Raw genomic sequence first — 15,485 nt, forward strand, 5'->3', positions numbered from 1 at the left:
ACCAGGTCTGACCTACACTTGACTCCAGATCAACATCAATGGTGACTCTTAACTGCCCTCTGAAATGGCCTAACAAGCCACTCAGTTCAAGGGCAATTAGGACCGGGCAACAAACACTGGCCTTGCCAGCGATGCCCATATTCTATAAAAGAATAAAGAAATAAACTATTAAGTCCAGACATCTTTCCTCTACTTATCTTGATTTTCTAACAGCTCAAAAGCTGAAGTGAAAGTATTTATATTTTCTCCCAATGATATTTGGAATTATATTATATTTAACTGAATTAATTCCAGTGATGGGCTGAATAATCTAGACTCTCACCTACCAGTCTTTCTCATGGTGATCTCCTTTCTCTGCCTAACTGGTTGTCGCTGATTGCAGTTCTCTCTATTCGTTGTCATTGATCTCAAAGTGACTGGTCTCAGGGTGTCTCTTCATTGTTCTCTCTCTCTCTCTCTCTCTGTCCGATCACTTTGTGTCATTCTTTCTTGTCATAAAACTCTAGCTGTAATTCTTATTCTCTTACATTTGTTCAGCCATTATCTTCAATCCTTTGTCAATCATTTCATGAGATCTTGTTGACATAATTTTTCTTCCTCTACCTTTTCGTCTGCTGCAAGATATTAATATTCAGTTTGTTTTAGGCTTTGCTTCAAATCTGCATAAGCTCTATAACAACTATGTCAACTATTACATTTTCGGTCTTTTTCAGTCCTCTCACCCTAGATTGTTTGGGCTCATATTGCTGATCCCTGTAGTGAGATCTTCCGGAGTGTCTATCCTTGCCTGGAGATCTAAGTAACTGTTCAGTGAAATGCCTAAGAAGTGACCAGTGAATCCGTGTCTACAAATGCTTTTAGCTACTGGATTTATCGAATCATTCCAGATGGTTTCATTATGAAAGAAGTAGAGTGCCCACATCCCATGAAAGAAGTAGAGGGTCTTGTGGCACAGTGAGTAGCATCCCTACCTCTGGGCCAGAAGCTCCAGATCCAAGTCCCACTTCAGGACTTGATGGCCTTGGAAGGTGTGTTTATAATACCAAACAGGTTGATTATCAGCCTGCATATCCTTCCAATATAGCTGGTGGCAAGAGCAGGAGAATTTCCTGGTCAGCTGTACTACAGAAGCCAACGGCAAACCACTGCAGTACTTTGCCAAGCATAATCATGGACCAATTCCAAGCATGTCAACACCCTCTAATGGTAAGGTACCTGAGTGAGGAGGAGTCTTATTAAATGTCACTTTATCACCCAGTTGAAAATGAATGAGCACATAAACTACAGTAATATAATTGGATATTTGTAATAAGCATTGTATTGAAACCAGCATACAAACTTGCAAAATCAGTGAGCAATTTAAGACAGCTGGACCATCAGAGCTTCCCCACCAGTCACAATGGATGGAACATCACAACTTCCTACCTTGCTCCCCCTCTGCCCATCACCCACCCCATAGTCATGTAATCTTTTGGAATGGGAGAGAAAAGCTTAGAGTCAAGGGAGGAAAGTTCCTCACCAACTCCTTCAGTAACCATTCCTAGAGATCACAAAGACTGAGTCTTATCTGTAAAGACATTTGAGCCTGAACTATCAGGGAGTGGCAATCTGACTCCGCTGCTACATTCCTACCTCAAAATCCAGGTGATCCTTTCCCACATGAACTTCTGACTCAGGCCAGGAAGGAATTATGTAGGGCCAGCGCACTCCTGAGGCCTTCAGTACAGGGCTGGAGAGTAGGAGTTAAGGAAGCCACGCCCCCTTTATTATGGCACTGGCTTCTGTAAATCAGGTAAGTTTAAAGGTCCAGCCACTTTCAAGCCAGGGAGAAGGTAGGTTGGTAAGGTAAACAGGTAGGACTTTGGGGGGTGGGGAGTGATTGGCAGGGTTCGGGTGGGGATTTGGGTGTGGGGGGCACTGTGAGGGTTTGGGGTGGTCCCTTGTGGAAGGGGAGGTCCCCTGGGGGTTCAGGGAGTGTTGGGGAGGGGTGTTCGGGGGGCATAGTGGAGGGTAGGGATTAGTTGGGCATCTCATGGGGGTGAGTCAGTACAGTAGTTACCCAGAAGTTAGAAGTGGTTTTAATTCTAACTATTTCTGGGTAACTCTTGGTGTAACCGAGTCGGAACCATCCGAAGTTTGGGATTTAAATCGCATTTTTTGGATGATGCCCAGTGCAGGACAATTGCTAAGGGGAAGTTTGAAGTTCTCGGGCAATTGCCGTGCAATCTCTACCTGGGAGTGTCCAGCGGGTGAGGGGGTGGGGGGGTGGTGGGTAGTTCCCCAGTGTTTCTTTGGGATAAGCACCGCCCTTCCAGAAACACCATCCTGGAGCTTGGAAGTTATGGGCCTGGGCTATAGTTTTCACTTTGGGCACAATCGACCATCCAGGCAGATATTGCAGCCATTTTGAGAGGTCTTGTTTCTCCTGAGTTGCTGTTCAAACTCATTTGCTTATCACCAAACACGAATTTACCTGGCAGCATTTTAAAACATTTTTTTTTAATTGCTTTAATATTATTCCTTGATGTATTTAAGAGTGGTTATTTGATAAAGTTTTATTAATACAGCTGAAAATAGGTTTATCAAAAAAAGGTGAATATTTCAATCACAGCGTCACTTCACCACCAGATTATAAATGATTAATAATGACTTTTAAAAAACAGACAGGATCATTTCACAGTTATATTGGTGTGCAATTGTCAGTTTGTTAGTAAATGTAAAAATAAGTTATTTTGAAAAGGTTTTGAAACAGACCTGCCAGTGTCCTTAGAACCATAGAAAGTTTCCGGCACAGGAAGAGGCCACTTGACCCATTGTGTCTGTGCTAGCAGATGCACACAAAAAGTATTTTCAATGTTTGGATCCTCCTTGAAGGCCACAAATGAACACAATCAACGGGAACTCCCAATGATGGGGTTGAGAGGGGGACTGGCTTCTAGCACCGTGTTTGAAACTAGTAGAAAATCAATTGGCGCTGGACATAATTTGTGCTTAAAATTCCAGAATCTTTTGCACAAATTACACCAATTTAAGGCAAACGACGTCGAAAGAATTAGTGCAACTTAGCAGAAATTCTACCATCAAATAGTTTCCAGTAGCTGAGGTGTTGAGAACAAGATTAAATATGAGTAATTTAGAACAGGGGCAAGAGAAACCTTTTTACACAGAGTATGCTGTGCTTGGTTCTGGTCTCCATTTCACAAAAGTAATATCAATAATCATTTGGTAGTAGAGAATTTGAGTACTGCTGAAAAATGAGACATGCTGTCAAAGCTTTGTCTTGCACTTAAGACAGATTTGCAAGAAATACCAACTGTAAAGGGAACAACAATTTATACTGAATGAGAAGAGAGTGCTGATTGTTTGGCAGGAGACCTTGATTGGTAGACGCATTGCTATGGAGAATGCACCAGGGAACAGTTAACTGCCAAGCTTTTGTTTAAATTCAAAGCAGGCAGGTCAACTTTGATTGGTCAAGGCATTGCCATGGGGATGAATCAAGGCATGGCTGTCCCCAAGCTAATGTTTAGTTGAAAAAGGCACATGCATGGACATGCTCCTTCTGTTTACAGAGGACAGAGCCCTGTGTCTGAATATATGTAGCTTCTAGCACATGCAAGTGAGCCACATTGCGGGCCCAACTGATCACCTTAAATTAGTTGTCAGAGTGATTCTTAGCACAATCAGGATTGTTTAGCAAGTGCTGTCCAACTGTGGAATCACATCTAATATTGGACACTATGTTTTGTGTTTTGCAAGCACGGGCTGGTTGGGTACGGTCAGTCCTTTGTCAAAGGGACGTGCTGTTTAATACGATCCATCAATCTTTGAGACATATAGCCTACATGCCTGGCATCACACTGGCATCAAAATACATATACCATATTACTAATTTGTGTAGGCAGAACGTCTTTTTGGCTTGACGGTAGCATCCTGTTAGTGGTGAACACCACTTGTGTTGCTACTGCATAGTAGCAGCGTGAAACAGCTAGCTTCACCTGTTGCTCAAACTGTTTACCTTCCAGGGTAATCTGAGGTAGACTGGGCACTTTTCTGGACTGAAAGTGGCAGTCTTAGGCAGGATATACAGTAAGCAATTATCTGATCAGGGTAGCCATTATCCTGCAGGATGTCTTTGATGCACCCTATTTCAGTATCAAGCTTGCACAGTGAGCAAATGACTTAGGCCCTTTTTACTGATAAGGCCAATCTTATAGCTTGTGGAACTGTAGGAATCCCAATGTGTATATTAACTGGTGAAGTTAGGCTTGTGGTAGAGAGTTGTAGAGCATCCATTGGCAGATATCTCAAATATCATGTTGAGGAAAGGGAGCTCATTGAACTGCTCCATTTCAAAGGTGAATTTGCGCGCAGGTTGAAGCCCATTAAGGTGTATAAGGACATTCTTACATGCAGCTGTGGATTCAAAAATAGCAACTGTATCATCCATGTATCAGAAATATGTAAGGGGTTGGAGGTTAGAGGTCATTCCATTAAAGACATATTTCTTGTGGAAACAGACAAAGATGTTAGTGAGAGCTGGTCCTAGAGGGGATCCCATGGCAACACCAACTGTTTGGGCATTCCAGGTGTCAACTGCATGAGCTGCTGAGTTCATAAGTTCAACAAATACTGATTCACGCAATGATGGTGTGTCTAGATTGCCATGATATAGTGACATGGTGCATTGAGTGGTACATTGGTGAATAGGCTAGCAATGTTGAATGAGCACATGGACATTGCTGCGATATACAAGTCCTGCATTGTCTTCACAAAGGTGAAGGAATCCTTCATCGTGTATGTGGAAAACTTGCTCAGAACTGGTCATAGCGACTTGTCCAACCATTTGGCTGATTCATGTTATGCAGAACCCATCATGGATAAAATAGGATGTAAAGGAACATCACGTAAGTGTCTTGGGCAACCCATGCATATGCGAACGCAGTGAGTCGTGAGGATGAACCCTATTATATATTCCACCAGACAGCTCACTACTCTTACACAAGTCCAACAAGCATTTTTTAAACTTGCTTTCAAGCAGGGCTGTCTGGTCATGCTTACCCGCAGGTACAATGGATACGAATTTCGATCTGTCATAAAGAACAGCGTGCATTTTATTGATATAGTCATGTTTGTTAAGGATGATTATTTTAGTTCCTTTGTCTGTTTTACTGATATGTATGCCTGGCTTGGCCTTGTTGGTATTGTTTATGGTGCTGTCATCTATTGAGGCAATATAGCAGCACAAACTGATCAAATCGAAAAATGAAAGGAATTTGGCGCACTTCAGACCAAGCGCAGTGTAGAGCATGGCATAAATTAGTAACCCTACTACCAATCTGTTCAATCTCATCCTGCGTAAACGCTTGCGCGATCATGGGACACTGTCTCACTTTAGCATTATCGATACATTTGGAAATGTATCTGGCACAACCTTGGCTCTAATGCACTCTGAGAAATTCAATAGATAGCTTACTCCTGTTCTTAACTTACCTTTGAGCCGAACTATGTTGCTGATATCCCGCATTTGGTCTGTGTTGTACTGCTGTCTCAGGTATATAAATAGTCGCTTGGTAGTAGAGGACTTGAGTATTGCTGAAAAAAAGAGACATGCTATTGAAGCATTTCATCTTATGTTCATCAGTACAGGTTTGCAAGAATACCAATTGTAAAGGGAACAACAACTTATAATGCGTGGGCAAAGACTGCTGATTGATTGACAAGTAGACTTTGATTGGTAGAGGTGTTGTTATGGAGAATGCACCAGGGAACAGTTAACTACCAAGATTTTATTTAAATTCAAACCAGGCAGGTCGACTCTGATTGGCCAAGGTATTGTCCTGGGGAATGAACCAGGGAATGGCTGTCCCCTAAGTTTTTGTTTAGTATTCTAAAATTTAAACTAGTATTATTTTGGTATTCTTGTGAATCTGTCTTGATCAGTGCAAGACAAAAAGAATATTGAAGCACGAGAGAGAGTGTGGAAAATATTTACAAGGATTTAAAACAGAACTGAGATGATGCTGCTTTCGCGAATGATTGAGCAAGCTGGGCTCTTTTCTTCGCAAATGGAGATATTTATTGTCATGAAGGGGCTCATGAGGTGGAGGTGGAGAAGTTGTTTTCACTTGTAGGCAAATCAAGAACAAAAGGGACATTAATATCAAATAGCCACCAATGGATCAAAGATGAATTTTAGGAACAATTTTTTCACAGAGAGTGCAGTGAAGATATGGAACTCGCTGCCACATCAAGTGTTCAAAGCAGATGGCATTGCTGTATTTAAGGCAGGCCTGATACAACTTTAGGGAGAAGAGAATAGAGGGAAATGGTGTCAGGGTGTGAAGAGGTAATTAGGATGGGAGGAAGTTCGTAAGGAACATAAATCAGCTGGGTCAAACCTGTACTGTAGGCTCTGTGTAATTCTATGTAATCAAAGCGGTGAATTTTAGGGGGTTACCCCTCCAAACTAAAAGTCCGCTGGCACCTCTCCAACCAGAAATCCTTCCGGATGGCATTTGGACCAGCTGTGTCTGTTTTTATCTGCCCAGGATTCAAGAGGATCCTGTCTGCTGGTCTCTCAACATTTGGGCACGGACACTCAAAAGGACTGGTCTTTGTAACCCCCTTCCCGCCCGCCTCTCACTCATGCAGCGAAAACTGCCGGGCTGGTGGTCTTCCTTCTGCCTTTCTCCACTGACCGAAAAATTGCAGCGAATGTGGAATGAAGCCCTTAAGCGGAAGTTAACTGGCCACTTAAGGGCCTTGATAGGCCTAAGGGCGGGCAGATTGCCACATGCCTAACTTGCCCCCCACCCTGTAAAATGGGGGACAAGTTGGAGGTGAGCATGAAGGTAACAGGTTGGCAACCTACTTTATTTTATGTGCTCCCCGCCCCTCAAATATGCCAGCTCGGGACCATTAATTCACCACAAAGCATAAAGAGGCTGTGGAATTCACTCTGCGGTTAGTGATTGAGGCAGATGCAATGTCAGGTTCTTGAATATGCTTTTCCTGAAACATGCCGACAATATTCTAGTGGTCTGGCTTAGTAAATTCAACCACCATTCATGTTAGTGTAGCTACATGTGGCGTGCAGTTTGTAACTAACTAATTATAGGATGTCATTATCAATGATTATCAATAATTAAATGAGTTTTAATGAACAACTGAATGTCAATAATGACTGTTAATAATTAAGTATACTATAAAAGATTAGAGCTGCATTTATTAATAATTGATTGTCGATAGTTAGAAGTATTTTAAGATATGAACAGTTTTCCTTTTCTCCTCAGGAGCATCTCCACTTTGTGACAGAAGTTGCTCAAGATGAGCTCTTTATTTTGGACCCAGAGCTAGTGGCCATACAGAAAGCTGGGACAGTCCCTGGGATGCCAGACCTGGTGGTGGATCCTTCCCCTGGGTACGTCCCCCACCTTAGTGGAACCAACCTCCCACTTACAATCTGTCTCTTCTCCCAGCTTAGTTTAACTTCTCTGCTCCTCTGGGGTATTGAATCACAGGTACCGCTCTGTATCTTTCCCAAGCAGCCATTTCCTTTACCTGCCCATTGAACGCTTGTAGGCTATTTGACCATGGAAGGAATCACAGCTGAACCTGACCTTGACATCCTGACATGCATCTTCCCTGAAGAGGGAGAGTTGTGGTTGATTTTCACCTTCCTGGTCTGCGAGGACATCAAGGTCAGTTGTAGGACTCCATCCCTGTCCTGGCTGATATCAGCTCTTTCAACGCAGACCAGGAATGAAACTTGGATCCCTCTGGATTGTATGGATCAGCTGGCAGATAACCTTCTGAGCAATTCAGAAGCTCAAGAGGAATGAAGGAGAGGTCAGGTTTTACCACATTGAGATCACAAACATAAGCTCTTACAGACATGCACATCATATGTACACACACACGTATACACATACATAAACACACATGTACGTACCCAAACATCTAGACACACACGGGGCAGAATTTTTCGTCTTGCAGGCAGGCGCATGCCCGACCTGATCGGGAGTAAAATAGTGGGCGATGTTTTGCTTGGCAGGCACACACGGGTGCCGGAGTGGCGCCACCATTAATTAAGTGGCCACTTAAGGCCCTTGACAGTCCAATTGTCTGTCACTTTTCCTTGCCTGTGCAATTTTCTGCTCATAACATGGGCAAAACGGGCAAGGAGCCAGCTGACATTTTCACAAAGCTCATCCAAGGGCAGGATAGAAAGGGTCAACAGCATTGCCAGTGTGAGTAGTGAGGAGTTTTGGAGATAGTTTGCAGCTGGTTGCTTATTGGTAATTGACAGCTTCATCTCTGTTCGGGGCTTCATTCTTAGCATTTCCAGGCCTCATTTGTGTCTGCCAGGCCCTTGGAAGATTCAGACCATGTGGGGTCTTCTAGGTATCAGACAGTCTCCCCTTACCCTGGGAATGGGGACTGTGGTCTCTGATGGAGGCACCTCCTCTGAGGAGGAAGAGAGGGGCAGAAGGGAGAGGAGACCAGGTGTCCCAATGCAGCTTCCAGAGGAGGAACCTATGGGAAGGGAGGTGCAGGCAACAAGGTGGGCAGGGCCAGCAGGTAGTCTGAGGTGGAAGGGGCAGCACAAGATGCCACTATCCTGCTGCCAGGGTTTTCAGGTGGCGATGCAGCTACCTCAATATGTCTGAGGTGCAGTGCTGAAGGGGGCTCCACCTCTCCAGGGAGACTGTGACCCCCATTTGCCAGATGATTGGGCCTGAGATCAGCTCCGACTGTGAGGGTGGACACTCCATGCCAGTGGCACTGAAGGTCACAGTGGTCCTCAACTTCTAAGCCTCCGGCTCTATCCAGGGGTCAGTGGAGGATCTGTGCGGAGTCTCCCAATCAGCTGCCTACAATTGCATCAAGCTGGTGAAAGAAGCTTTGCTCAGACGAGTACTGACCTTTATTCTTTACCATACGGATGAGGCCAGTCAGACACAGTGAGCCAGAGGCTTTGCGGCCATTGCTGGCTTCCCCCGTGTCCAGGGTGCTATAGACTGTACACATGTGGCCATCAAGGCACCAGCAGGTGAGCCCGGTGCCTTCATCAACAGGAAGGGCTCCCACTCCATGAACGTGCAGATAGTGTGTGACCACAGGATGCTGATTCTACAAGTCTGTGCAAAGTACCCAGGCAGCTCCCACGACGCCTACATCCTCAGACACTCCCAGGTGCTGGGGTCTTCAGTGCTCCAGCCCGGCTGGATGGATGGCTGCTGGGTGACAAGGGCTATCCCCTCAGAAGGTGGCTCATGTCGCCTCTCCACCATCCAAGAACAGAGGCCGAGAAGCATTACATTGAGTCATGCCTCCACAAGGGCGGTGGTAGAGAGGACTTTCTCGAGATGCACTTCCAATGCCTAGGCTGTTCAGCGGGAGCACTACAATACTCCCCACAGCCCATATCATTGATCATGGTTACATGATGCGCTCTCCACACTCTGGCACCGGCAAGGGGGGACCCACTGGAGGAAGAGGATCTTGTCGCAGCTCCACAGGCCACAGAGGATGAGTCCAGTAGTTAGTCCGAAGAGGAGCATGGTGAGGAGAACGCTGAGATATGGAGCCAGACCTCAGGAGGCAGGGACACCAGGGACTCCTTGATCCAACGCTCCTTCAGCTAGGCTGCCAAAGATCAGCTTCAAACACATGCCAGGACTGCCTCCTCCATCCCGGATGTCTGAAAGGACACTTTCATTTGAACACGAAGAACACTCAGTGCCTGTGCAATAAAGTTCAGAGCCACCTATGTCCAGCATTATATACTGGCATTCCACGCACCAATAAAATAAAAAGGTGAAGCATACTCAAGCTGTAACAACTAAAACAAAATTTATGTCACTCTGACAGCTCAATAATCTTAACAGAAACGTTTCTGTTATTCAGCATCAGACCAGTATACATACAGCAAACAAAAATGATCATAAAATCACCTGTGACCAGTCCCTCTTGTGCTCATGGTGCCTTTAACTTGTGAGTGCTTCGTCTAGGTGCTGCCCCCTCACAATGCACTGGCCTTGGAGACAGCCTGCTGACCCTGCTGTCTTGTTGCCCTTGATGACCATGGCAGTCATCCTGTGGTTAGTAGAGCCTGTGCTGGCCCCGCGGGGGAGGGAGCGGCCAGTGCCATGGGTGGCATCTTCCCAGTCGCTGCAGCCTCATCAGATGTGACGGTCACTGGCATAGGGGTGGAAGAGCTGCTGCTGTCATCCAGAGCGTCCTGAGAGGAGCCCCAGAGACGATAGGCAGCTCGTGCTCCAACGTAAGGTCGCTCTGGACCTCCCTGCACATATTGATGGATGGGCACCTAGCTGGGATACTGGGTACCTCACCCATCTCACACTCTGACACTGAACACCTGAGGTCATCGCCTGTGTAAGGGTTTGCAGGTCCGAGCGCAACCCCAGGAACCCCTCATTCTGTCCCTGGAGCAGCCTCATCATGATACTCGCCACTCTCTCAATGGAGGAGGCAGTGCGCCCGGCCATGAGGGTCAACGCAGTGCGCGCGGGCCGAATGGACTCCTCCACAATGAAAACCATGGCGCACACACCCTCCGGGATCTCTGCCAGATCCTCCTGCACGTCCCACTGGACATCCAGCATCTGCTGCCTAATGGACGACTCCAGAGGCTCATCAGCCTTCGACTGAGCATCGTCCCCGTCCCCAGCAGTCCCCCAACTGTTGGCACCCTGTACACTCTCTGCCTCCATCTGCACCTCGAGTGAGTTTGAAGTGCCCTCACCATTGTGCACTAAGATACCAGCCGCTGCTCTAATGCCCACTGAGGTGCTGGTATCCGCACTGGTGCCTCTTTCAGAGAGCGGGTGTGAAGTAGGTGCGAATGACGGTGTCAGGGGTGACCCTTCAGAGTCTGGAGAGCGAACGCCTGCTGGGGAACCTAAAAAGGGAGAACAAGGACATGTCATTAGTTAAAGTCATTACCCTGTTACTGTGCATGCCAGGTACCCTGGTGAGACAATGGAGATGGGCATCATGGTGCCATCATCGTCCAATGATCAATGGGGACTCCAGGTTCGAGGCTCCCATCAATGAAGAGACTACACTAGGATGGTTGCACAAGCTGAAATTCTCACCTCTGTGCACTGCACTCTTACCTTCGCCTGGCAACCCCACCTCTCCACACCTGGCTGCACGTGGGGCCAGCTGGCTCTCAAGCTCTAGAGCGTCTTGCTCGTACCTCGAGGGGATTAGGAGGCTAACAGGGCCTCAGCCGGTCCGTGACCTTTCTATATTCTTATGGGCTGTCTTCTCCTGAAACAACAGAGTATTGATTAGTCCGCTCTCTACCTGCAGGGCCATTGCAGCCTGGCCAACCCCAGCTAAGCAGCACCTGGCAGGGCACATCCGAGTCGTGGACCTCGAGCCGCAAGGCACTGAGTCCAAGCAGCCAGGGCTCACCCCCTTGACCATCTCCGGCGTGATTGACAGCTGACGCTCAGACTCTAACACACCTGAGGTCCACAGGGGGAACGGCCTCACCTTAACACTTCTTCACTCTGACCCATGCCAACACGATACTCATCCATCATGAGCACAGCAGGTCATTGAAACGCTTCCGGCACTGCACCCAGGAGCGCCGCACCACGTCACGATGGCTGACCAGCGCTGCCACCTCCTCCCATGCCCTCTTGGTAAGGTGCGGTAGCCTCCTCCTCCCATCTCTGGGGACAAGGGTATTTCTCCTGGCAGCCATCTCCTCCAGAAGCATAGCGAGGCACTCAGAGAAGAGGGGGTCCAAATGCCCACCCAACCTGTCCTCCCATGTGCCACGTCCAGCTGCACTCGGGTCCTTGGTGAAGGATCAGGGGACGCCCTCCATGGCAGCCTTCCAGGGGCTGCCTGGGCCACTTTTAAACTGGCCACTGGGTTGTCATTGGACCCAGCGGCCGAGAGGCCCCTGTTCCCACTTGGCTCTTTCCGGCCAGTGCGGAGCCACATTTCACGCTGGGCGGCCTGAATTGTGTCCGGCCAGCGTGAAATGGTGGTCAGGGCCGGATCACATGCAGCGGTCCACTTCACAGCCACTGCCAGGCCAATCCTCTGCACCCGCCCGGTGAAGGGAAAATTCTGCCCGGGCAGATCCACACATGCACATAGGCACATATACACTGATACACACACTGTTACACATACAGACACACACACACACCATTACTAAACTCCATACACTGAACTGAGATGTCACTGTACATTACTCATGGGTTCAGCATAGAGCTTACAGTGAATGGCAGGTAGGGGTCAAGAGTAAATGAGAGGTCTATAGTCACGTGGCAGGTTACGACTAAAATGTGCAATTATGCAGCCAGGGAGATAGAAACATAGAAACTAGGAGCAGGAGTAAGCCATTCGGCCCTTCGAGCCTGCTCTGCCATTCATTATGATCATGACTGATCATCCAACTCAATAGCCTGCCCCCACTTTCTCCCCATACCCTCTGATATCTTTCACCCAAAGAGCTACATCTAACGCCTTCTTGAAAACATACAGTGTTTTGGCCTCAACTACTTTCTGTGGTAATGAATTCCACAGGCTCACCACTCTCTGGGTGAAGACATTTCTCCTCATCTCAGTCCTAAATGGTCTACCCCATATCCTCAGACTGTGACCCCTGGTTCTGGACTCCCCCACCATCGGGAACATCCTTTCTGCATCTACCCTGTCTAGTCCTGTTAGAATTTTATAGGTTTCTATGAGATCCCCCCTCATTCTACCAAACTTCAGTGAATATAATCTCAATCGACTCAATCTCTTCTCATATGTCAGTCCTGCCATCCCAGGAATCAGTCAAGTAAACCTTTGCTGCACTCCCTCTATAGCAAGAACATCCTTCCTCAGATAAGGAAACTAAAACTGCACACAATATTCCAGGTGTGGTCTCACCAAGGCCCTGTACAATTGCAGCAAGACATCCTTGTTCCTGTACTCGAATCCTCTCACTATGAAGGCCAACATACCATTTGCCTTCTTAACCCCCTGCTGCACCTGCATGCTTACCTTCAGCGACTGGTGTACAAGGGCACCTGGGTCTCGTTGCACATTCCCCTCTCTCAATTTATAGCCATTCAGATAATAATCTGCTTTCCTGTTTTTGCTACCAAAATGGATAACTTCACATTTATCCACATTATACTGCATCTGCCATGTATTTGCCCACTCACTCAGCTTGTCCAAATCACACTGAAGCATCTCTGCATCCTGCTCCCAGCTCACCCTCCCACCTGGCTTTGTGTCATCTGCAAATTTGGAGATATTACATTTAGTTCCCTCATCTAAATCATTAATAGATATTGTGAATAACTGGGGTCCCAGCACCGATCCCTGCGGTACCCCACTAGTCACTGCCTGCCATTCGGAAAAAGACCCATTTATCCCTACTCTTTGTTTCCTGTCTGCCAACTAGTTTTCTATCCATCTCAATACACTACCCCCAAACCCATGTGCTTTAATTTTACACGCCAAACTTTTATGTGGGACTTTGTGAAAGCCTTCTGAAGGTCCAAACAAACCACATCCACTTGCTCCCCCTCATCAACTCTACTAGTTACATCCTCGAAACATTCCAGTAGATTTGTCAAGAATGATTTCCCTTTCAGAAATCCATGCTGACTCTGTCCGATTCTGCCAATGTTTACCAAGTGCTCAGCTATTAAATCTTTTATAATGGACTCTAGAGTTTTCCCCACTACCGACGTCAGGCTGGCTGGTCTATAATTCCCTGTTTTCTCTCTGCCTCCCTTTTTAAATAGTGGGGTTACATTAGCTACCCTCCAATCTGTAGGAACTGTTCCAGAGTCTATAGAATCTCGGAAGATGACCACCAATGCACCCACTATTTCTAGGGCCACTTCTTAAGTATTCTGGGATGTAGATTATCAGGCCCCAGGGATTTATTGGCCTTCAATCCCAACAATTTCCCCAACACCATTTCCCTACTAATACTGATTTCTTTCAGTTCCTTCCTCTCACTAAACCCTGTGTTCCCCAACATTTCTGGTATGTTATTAGTACCCTCCTTTATGAAGACAGAATCAAAGTATGTATTTAGTTGGAAAAACTCAGCAGGTCTGGCAGCATCTGCGGAGAGGAACACAGTTAACGTTTCAAGTCCTAATGACCCTTCAACAAAACTAAATAAAAATAGAAGAGAGGTGAAATATAAACTGGTTTAAGGTGGGGTGGGACAAGTAGAGCTGGATAGAGGGCCAGTGATAGGTGGAGATAACCAAAAGATGTCATAGCCAAAAGGGCAAAGAGGTGTTGAAGGTGGTGATATTATCTAAGGAATGTGCTAATTAAGGGTAGAAAGCAGGACAGACAAGGTACAGATAGCCCTAGTGGGGGTGGAGTGGGGTGAAGGAATCAAAAAAGGCTAAAAGGTAGAGAAAAAACAATGGATGGAAATACATTTAAAATTAATGGAAATAGGTGGGAAAAGAAAAATCTGTATAAATTATTGGAAAATAAATAAACAAATAAACAAATAAATAAATAAATAAAGGGGGGGATTCAGAAAGGGGGTAGGGATGGAGGAGAGAGTTCATGATCTAAAGTTGTTGAACTCAATATTCAGTCTGGAAGGCTGTAAAATGCCTAGTCGGCAGATGAGGTGCTATTATTATTCATTTTTTTCCAATAATTTATACAGATTTTTCTTTTCCCACCTACTTCTATTGTTTTTTAATGTATTTCCATCCATTGTTTTATCTCTACTTTTTAACCTTTTTTGATTCCTTCACCCTACCCCACCCCCACTAGGGCTATCTGTACCTTGCTTGTACTGCTTTCTAACCTTAGATAATATCACCACCTTCAACACCTCTTTGTCCTTTTGTCTGTGACATCTTTTGGCTATCTCCACCTACCACTGGCCCTCTATCCAGCTCTACCTGTCCCACACCCCCCTTAAACCAGCTTATATTTCACCTCTCTTCTATTTTTCCTTAGTTCTGTTGAAGGGGCATTCGGACTCGAAACATTAACTGTGTTCCTCTCTGCAGATGCTGCAGACCTGCTGAGTTTTTCCAGGTATTTTTGTTTATGTTTTGGATTTACTGCATCTGCAGTTTTTTGCTTTTATGTATTTAGTTGGTCAGCCATTTCTTTGTTCCCCATTATAAATTCCCCTGTTTCTGACAGTAAGGGACCTATATTTATCTTCACCAATCTTTTTCTCTTCACATACCTATCGAAACTTTTACAGTCAGTTTTTATGTTCCCTGCAAGCTTACTCTCGTACTCTATTTTCCCCTTCTTAATCAATCCATTGGTGCTCCGTTGCTGAATTCTAAACTGCTCCCAATCCTCAGGTCTGTTGTTTTTTCTAACCAATTTGTATGCCTCTTCCTTGCATCTAATACTATCTCTAATTTCACTTGTAAGCCATGGTTTGGCCACCTTTCCTGTTTTACTTTTGCACCAGACAGGAATAAATAATT

At 46.0% G+C, this 15,485-nt stretch overlaps 1 protein-coding gene across 1 annotated transcript in view; it reads left to right on the top strand.

The window, feature by feature from the left end:
* The window catches only part of LOC121293041 (diacylglycerol kinase iota-like), a 611,142-nt gene that overhangs the window by 583,058 nt on the left and 12,599 nt on the right, over nt 1-15,485 (top strand). Inside the window, exon 29 of the mRNA XM_041215634.1 lies at nt 7,296-7,423. Within this exon, the coding sequence (XP_041071568.1) occupies nt 7,296-7,423 (128 nt within the window). The remainder of the gene's footprint in view (nt 1-7,295; nt 7,424-15,485) is intronic.

Source organism: Carcharodon carcharias, chromosome 21, assembly GCF_017639515.1.
Source record: "Carcharodon carcharias isolate sCarCar2 chromosome 21, sCarCar2.pri, whole genome shotgun sequence".
NCBI classification, from domain to species: Eukaryota; Metazoa; Chordata; class Chondrichthyes; order Lamniformes; family Lamnidae; genus Carcharodon; species Carcharodon carcharias.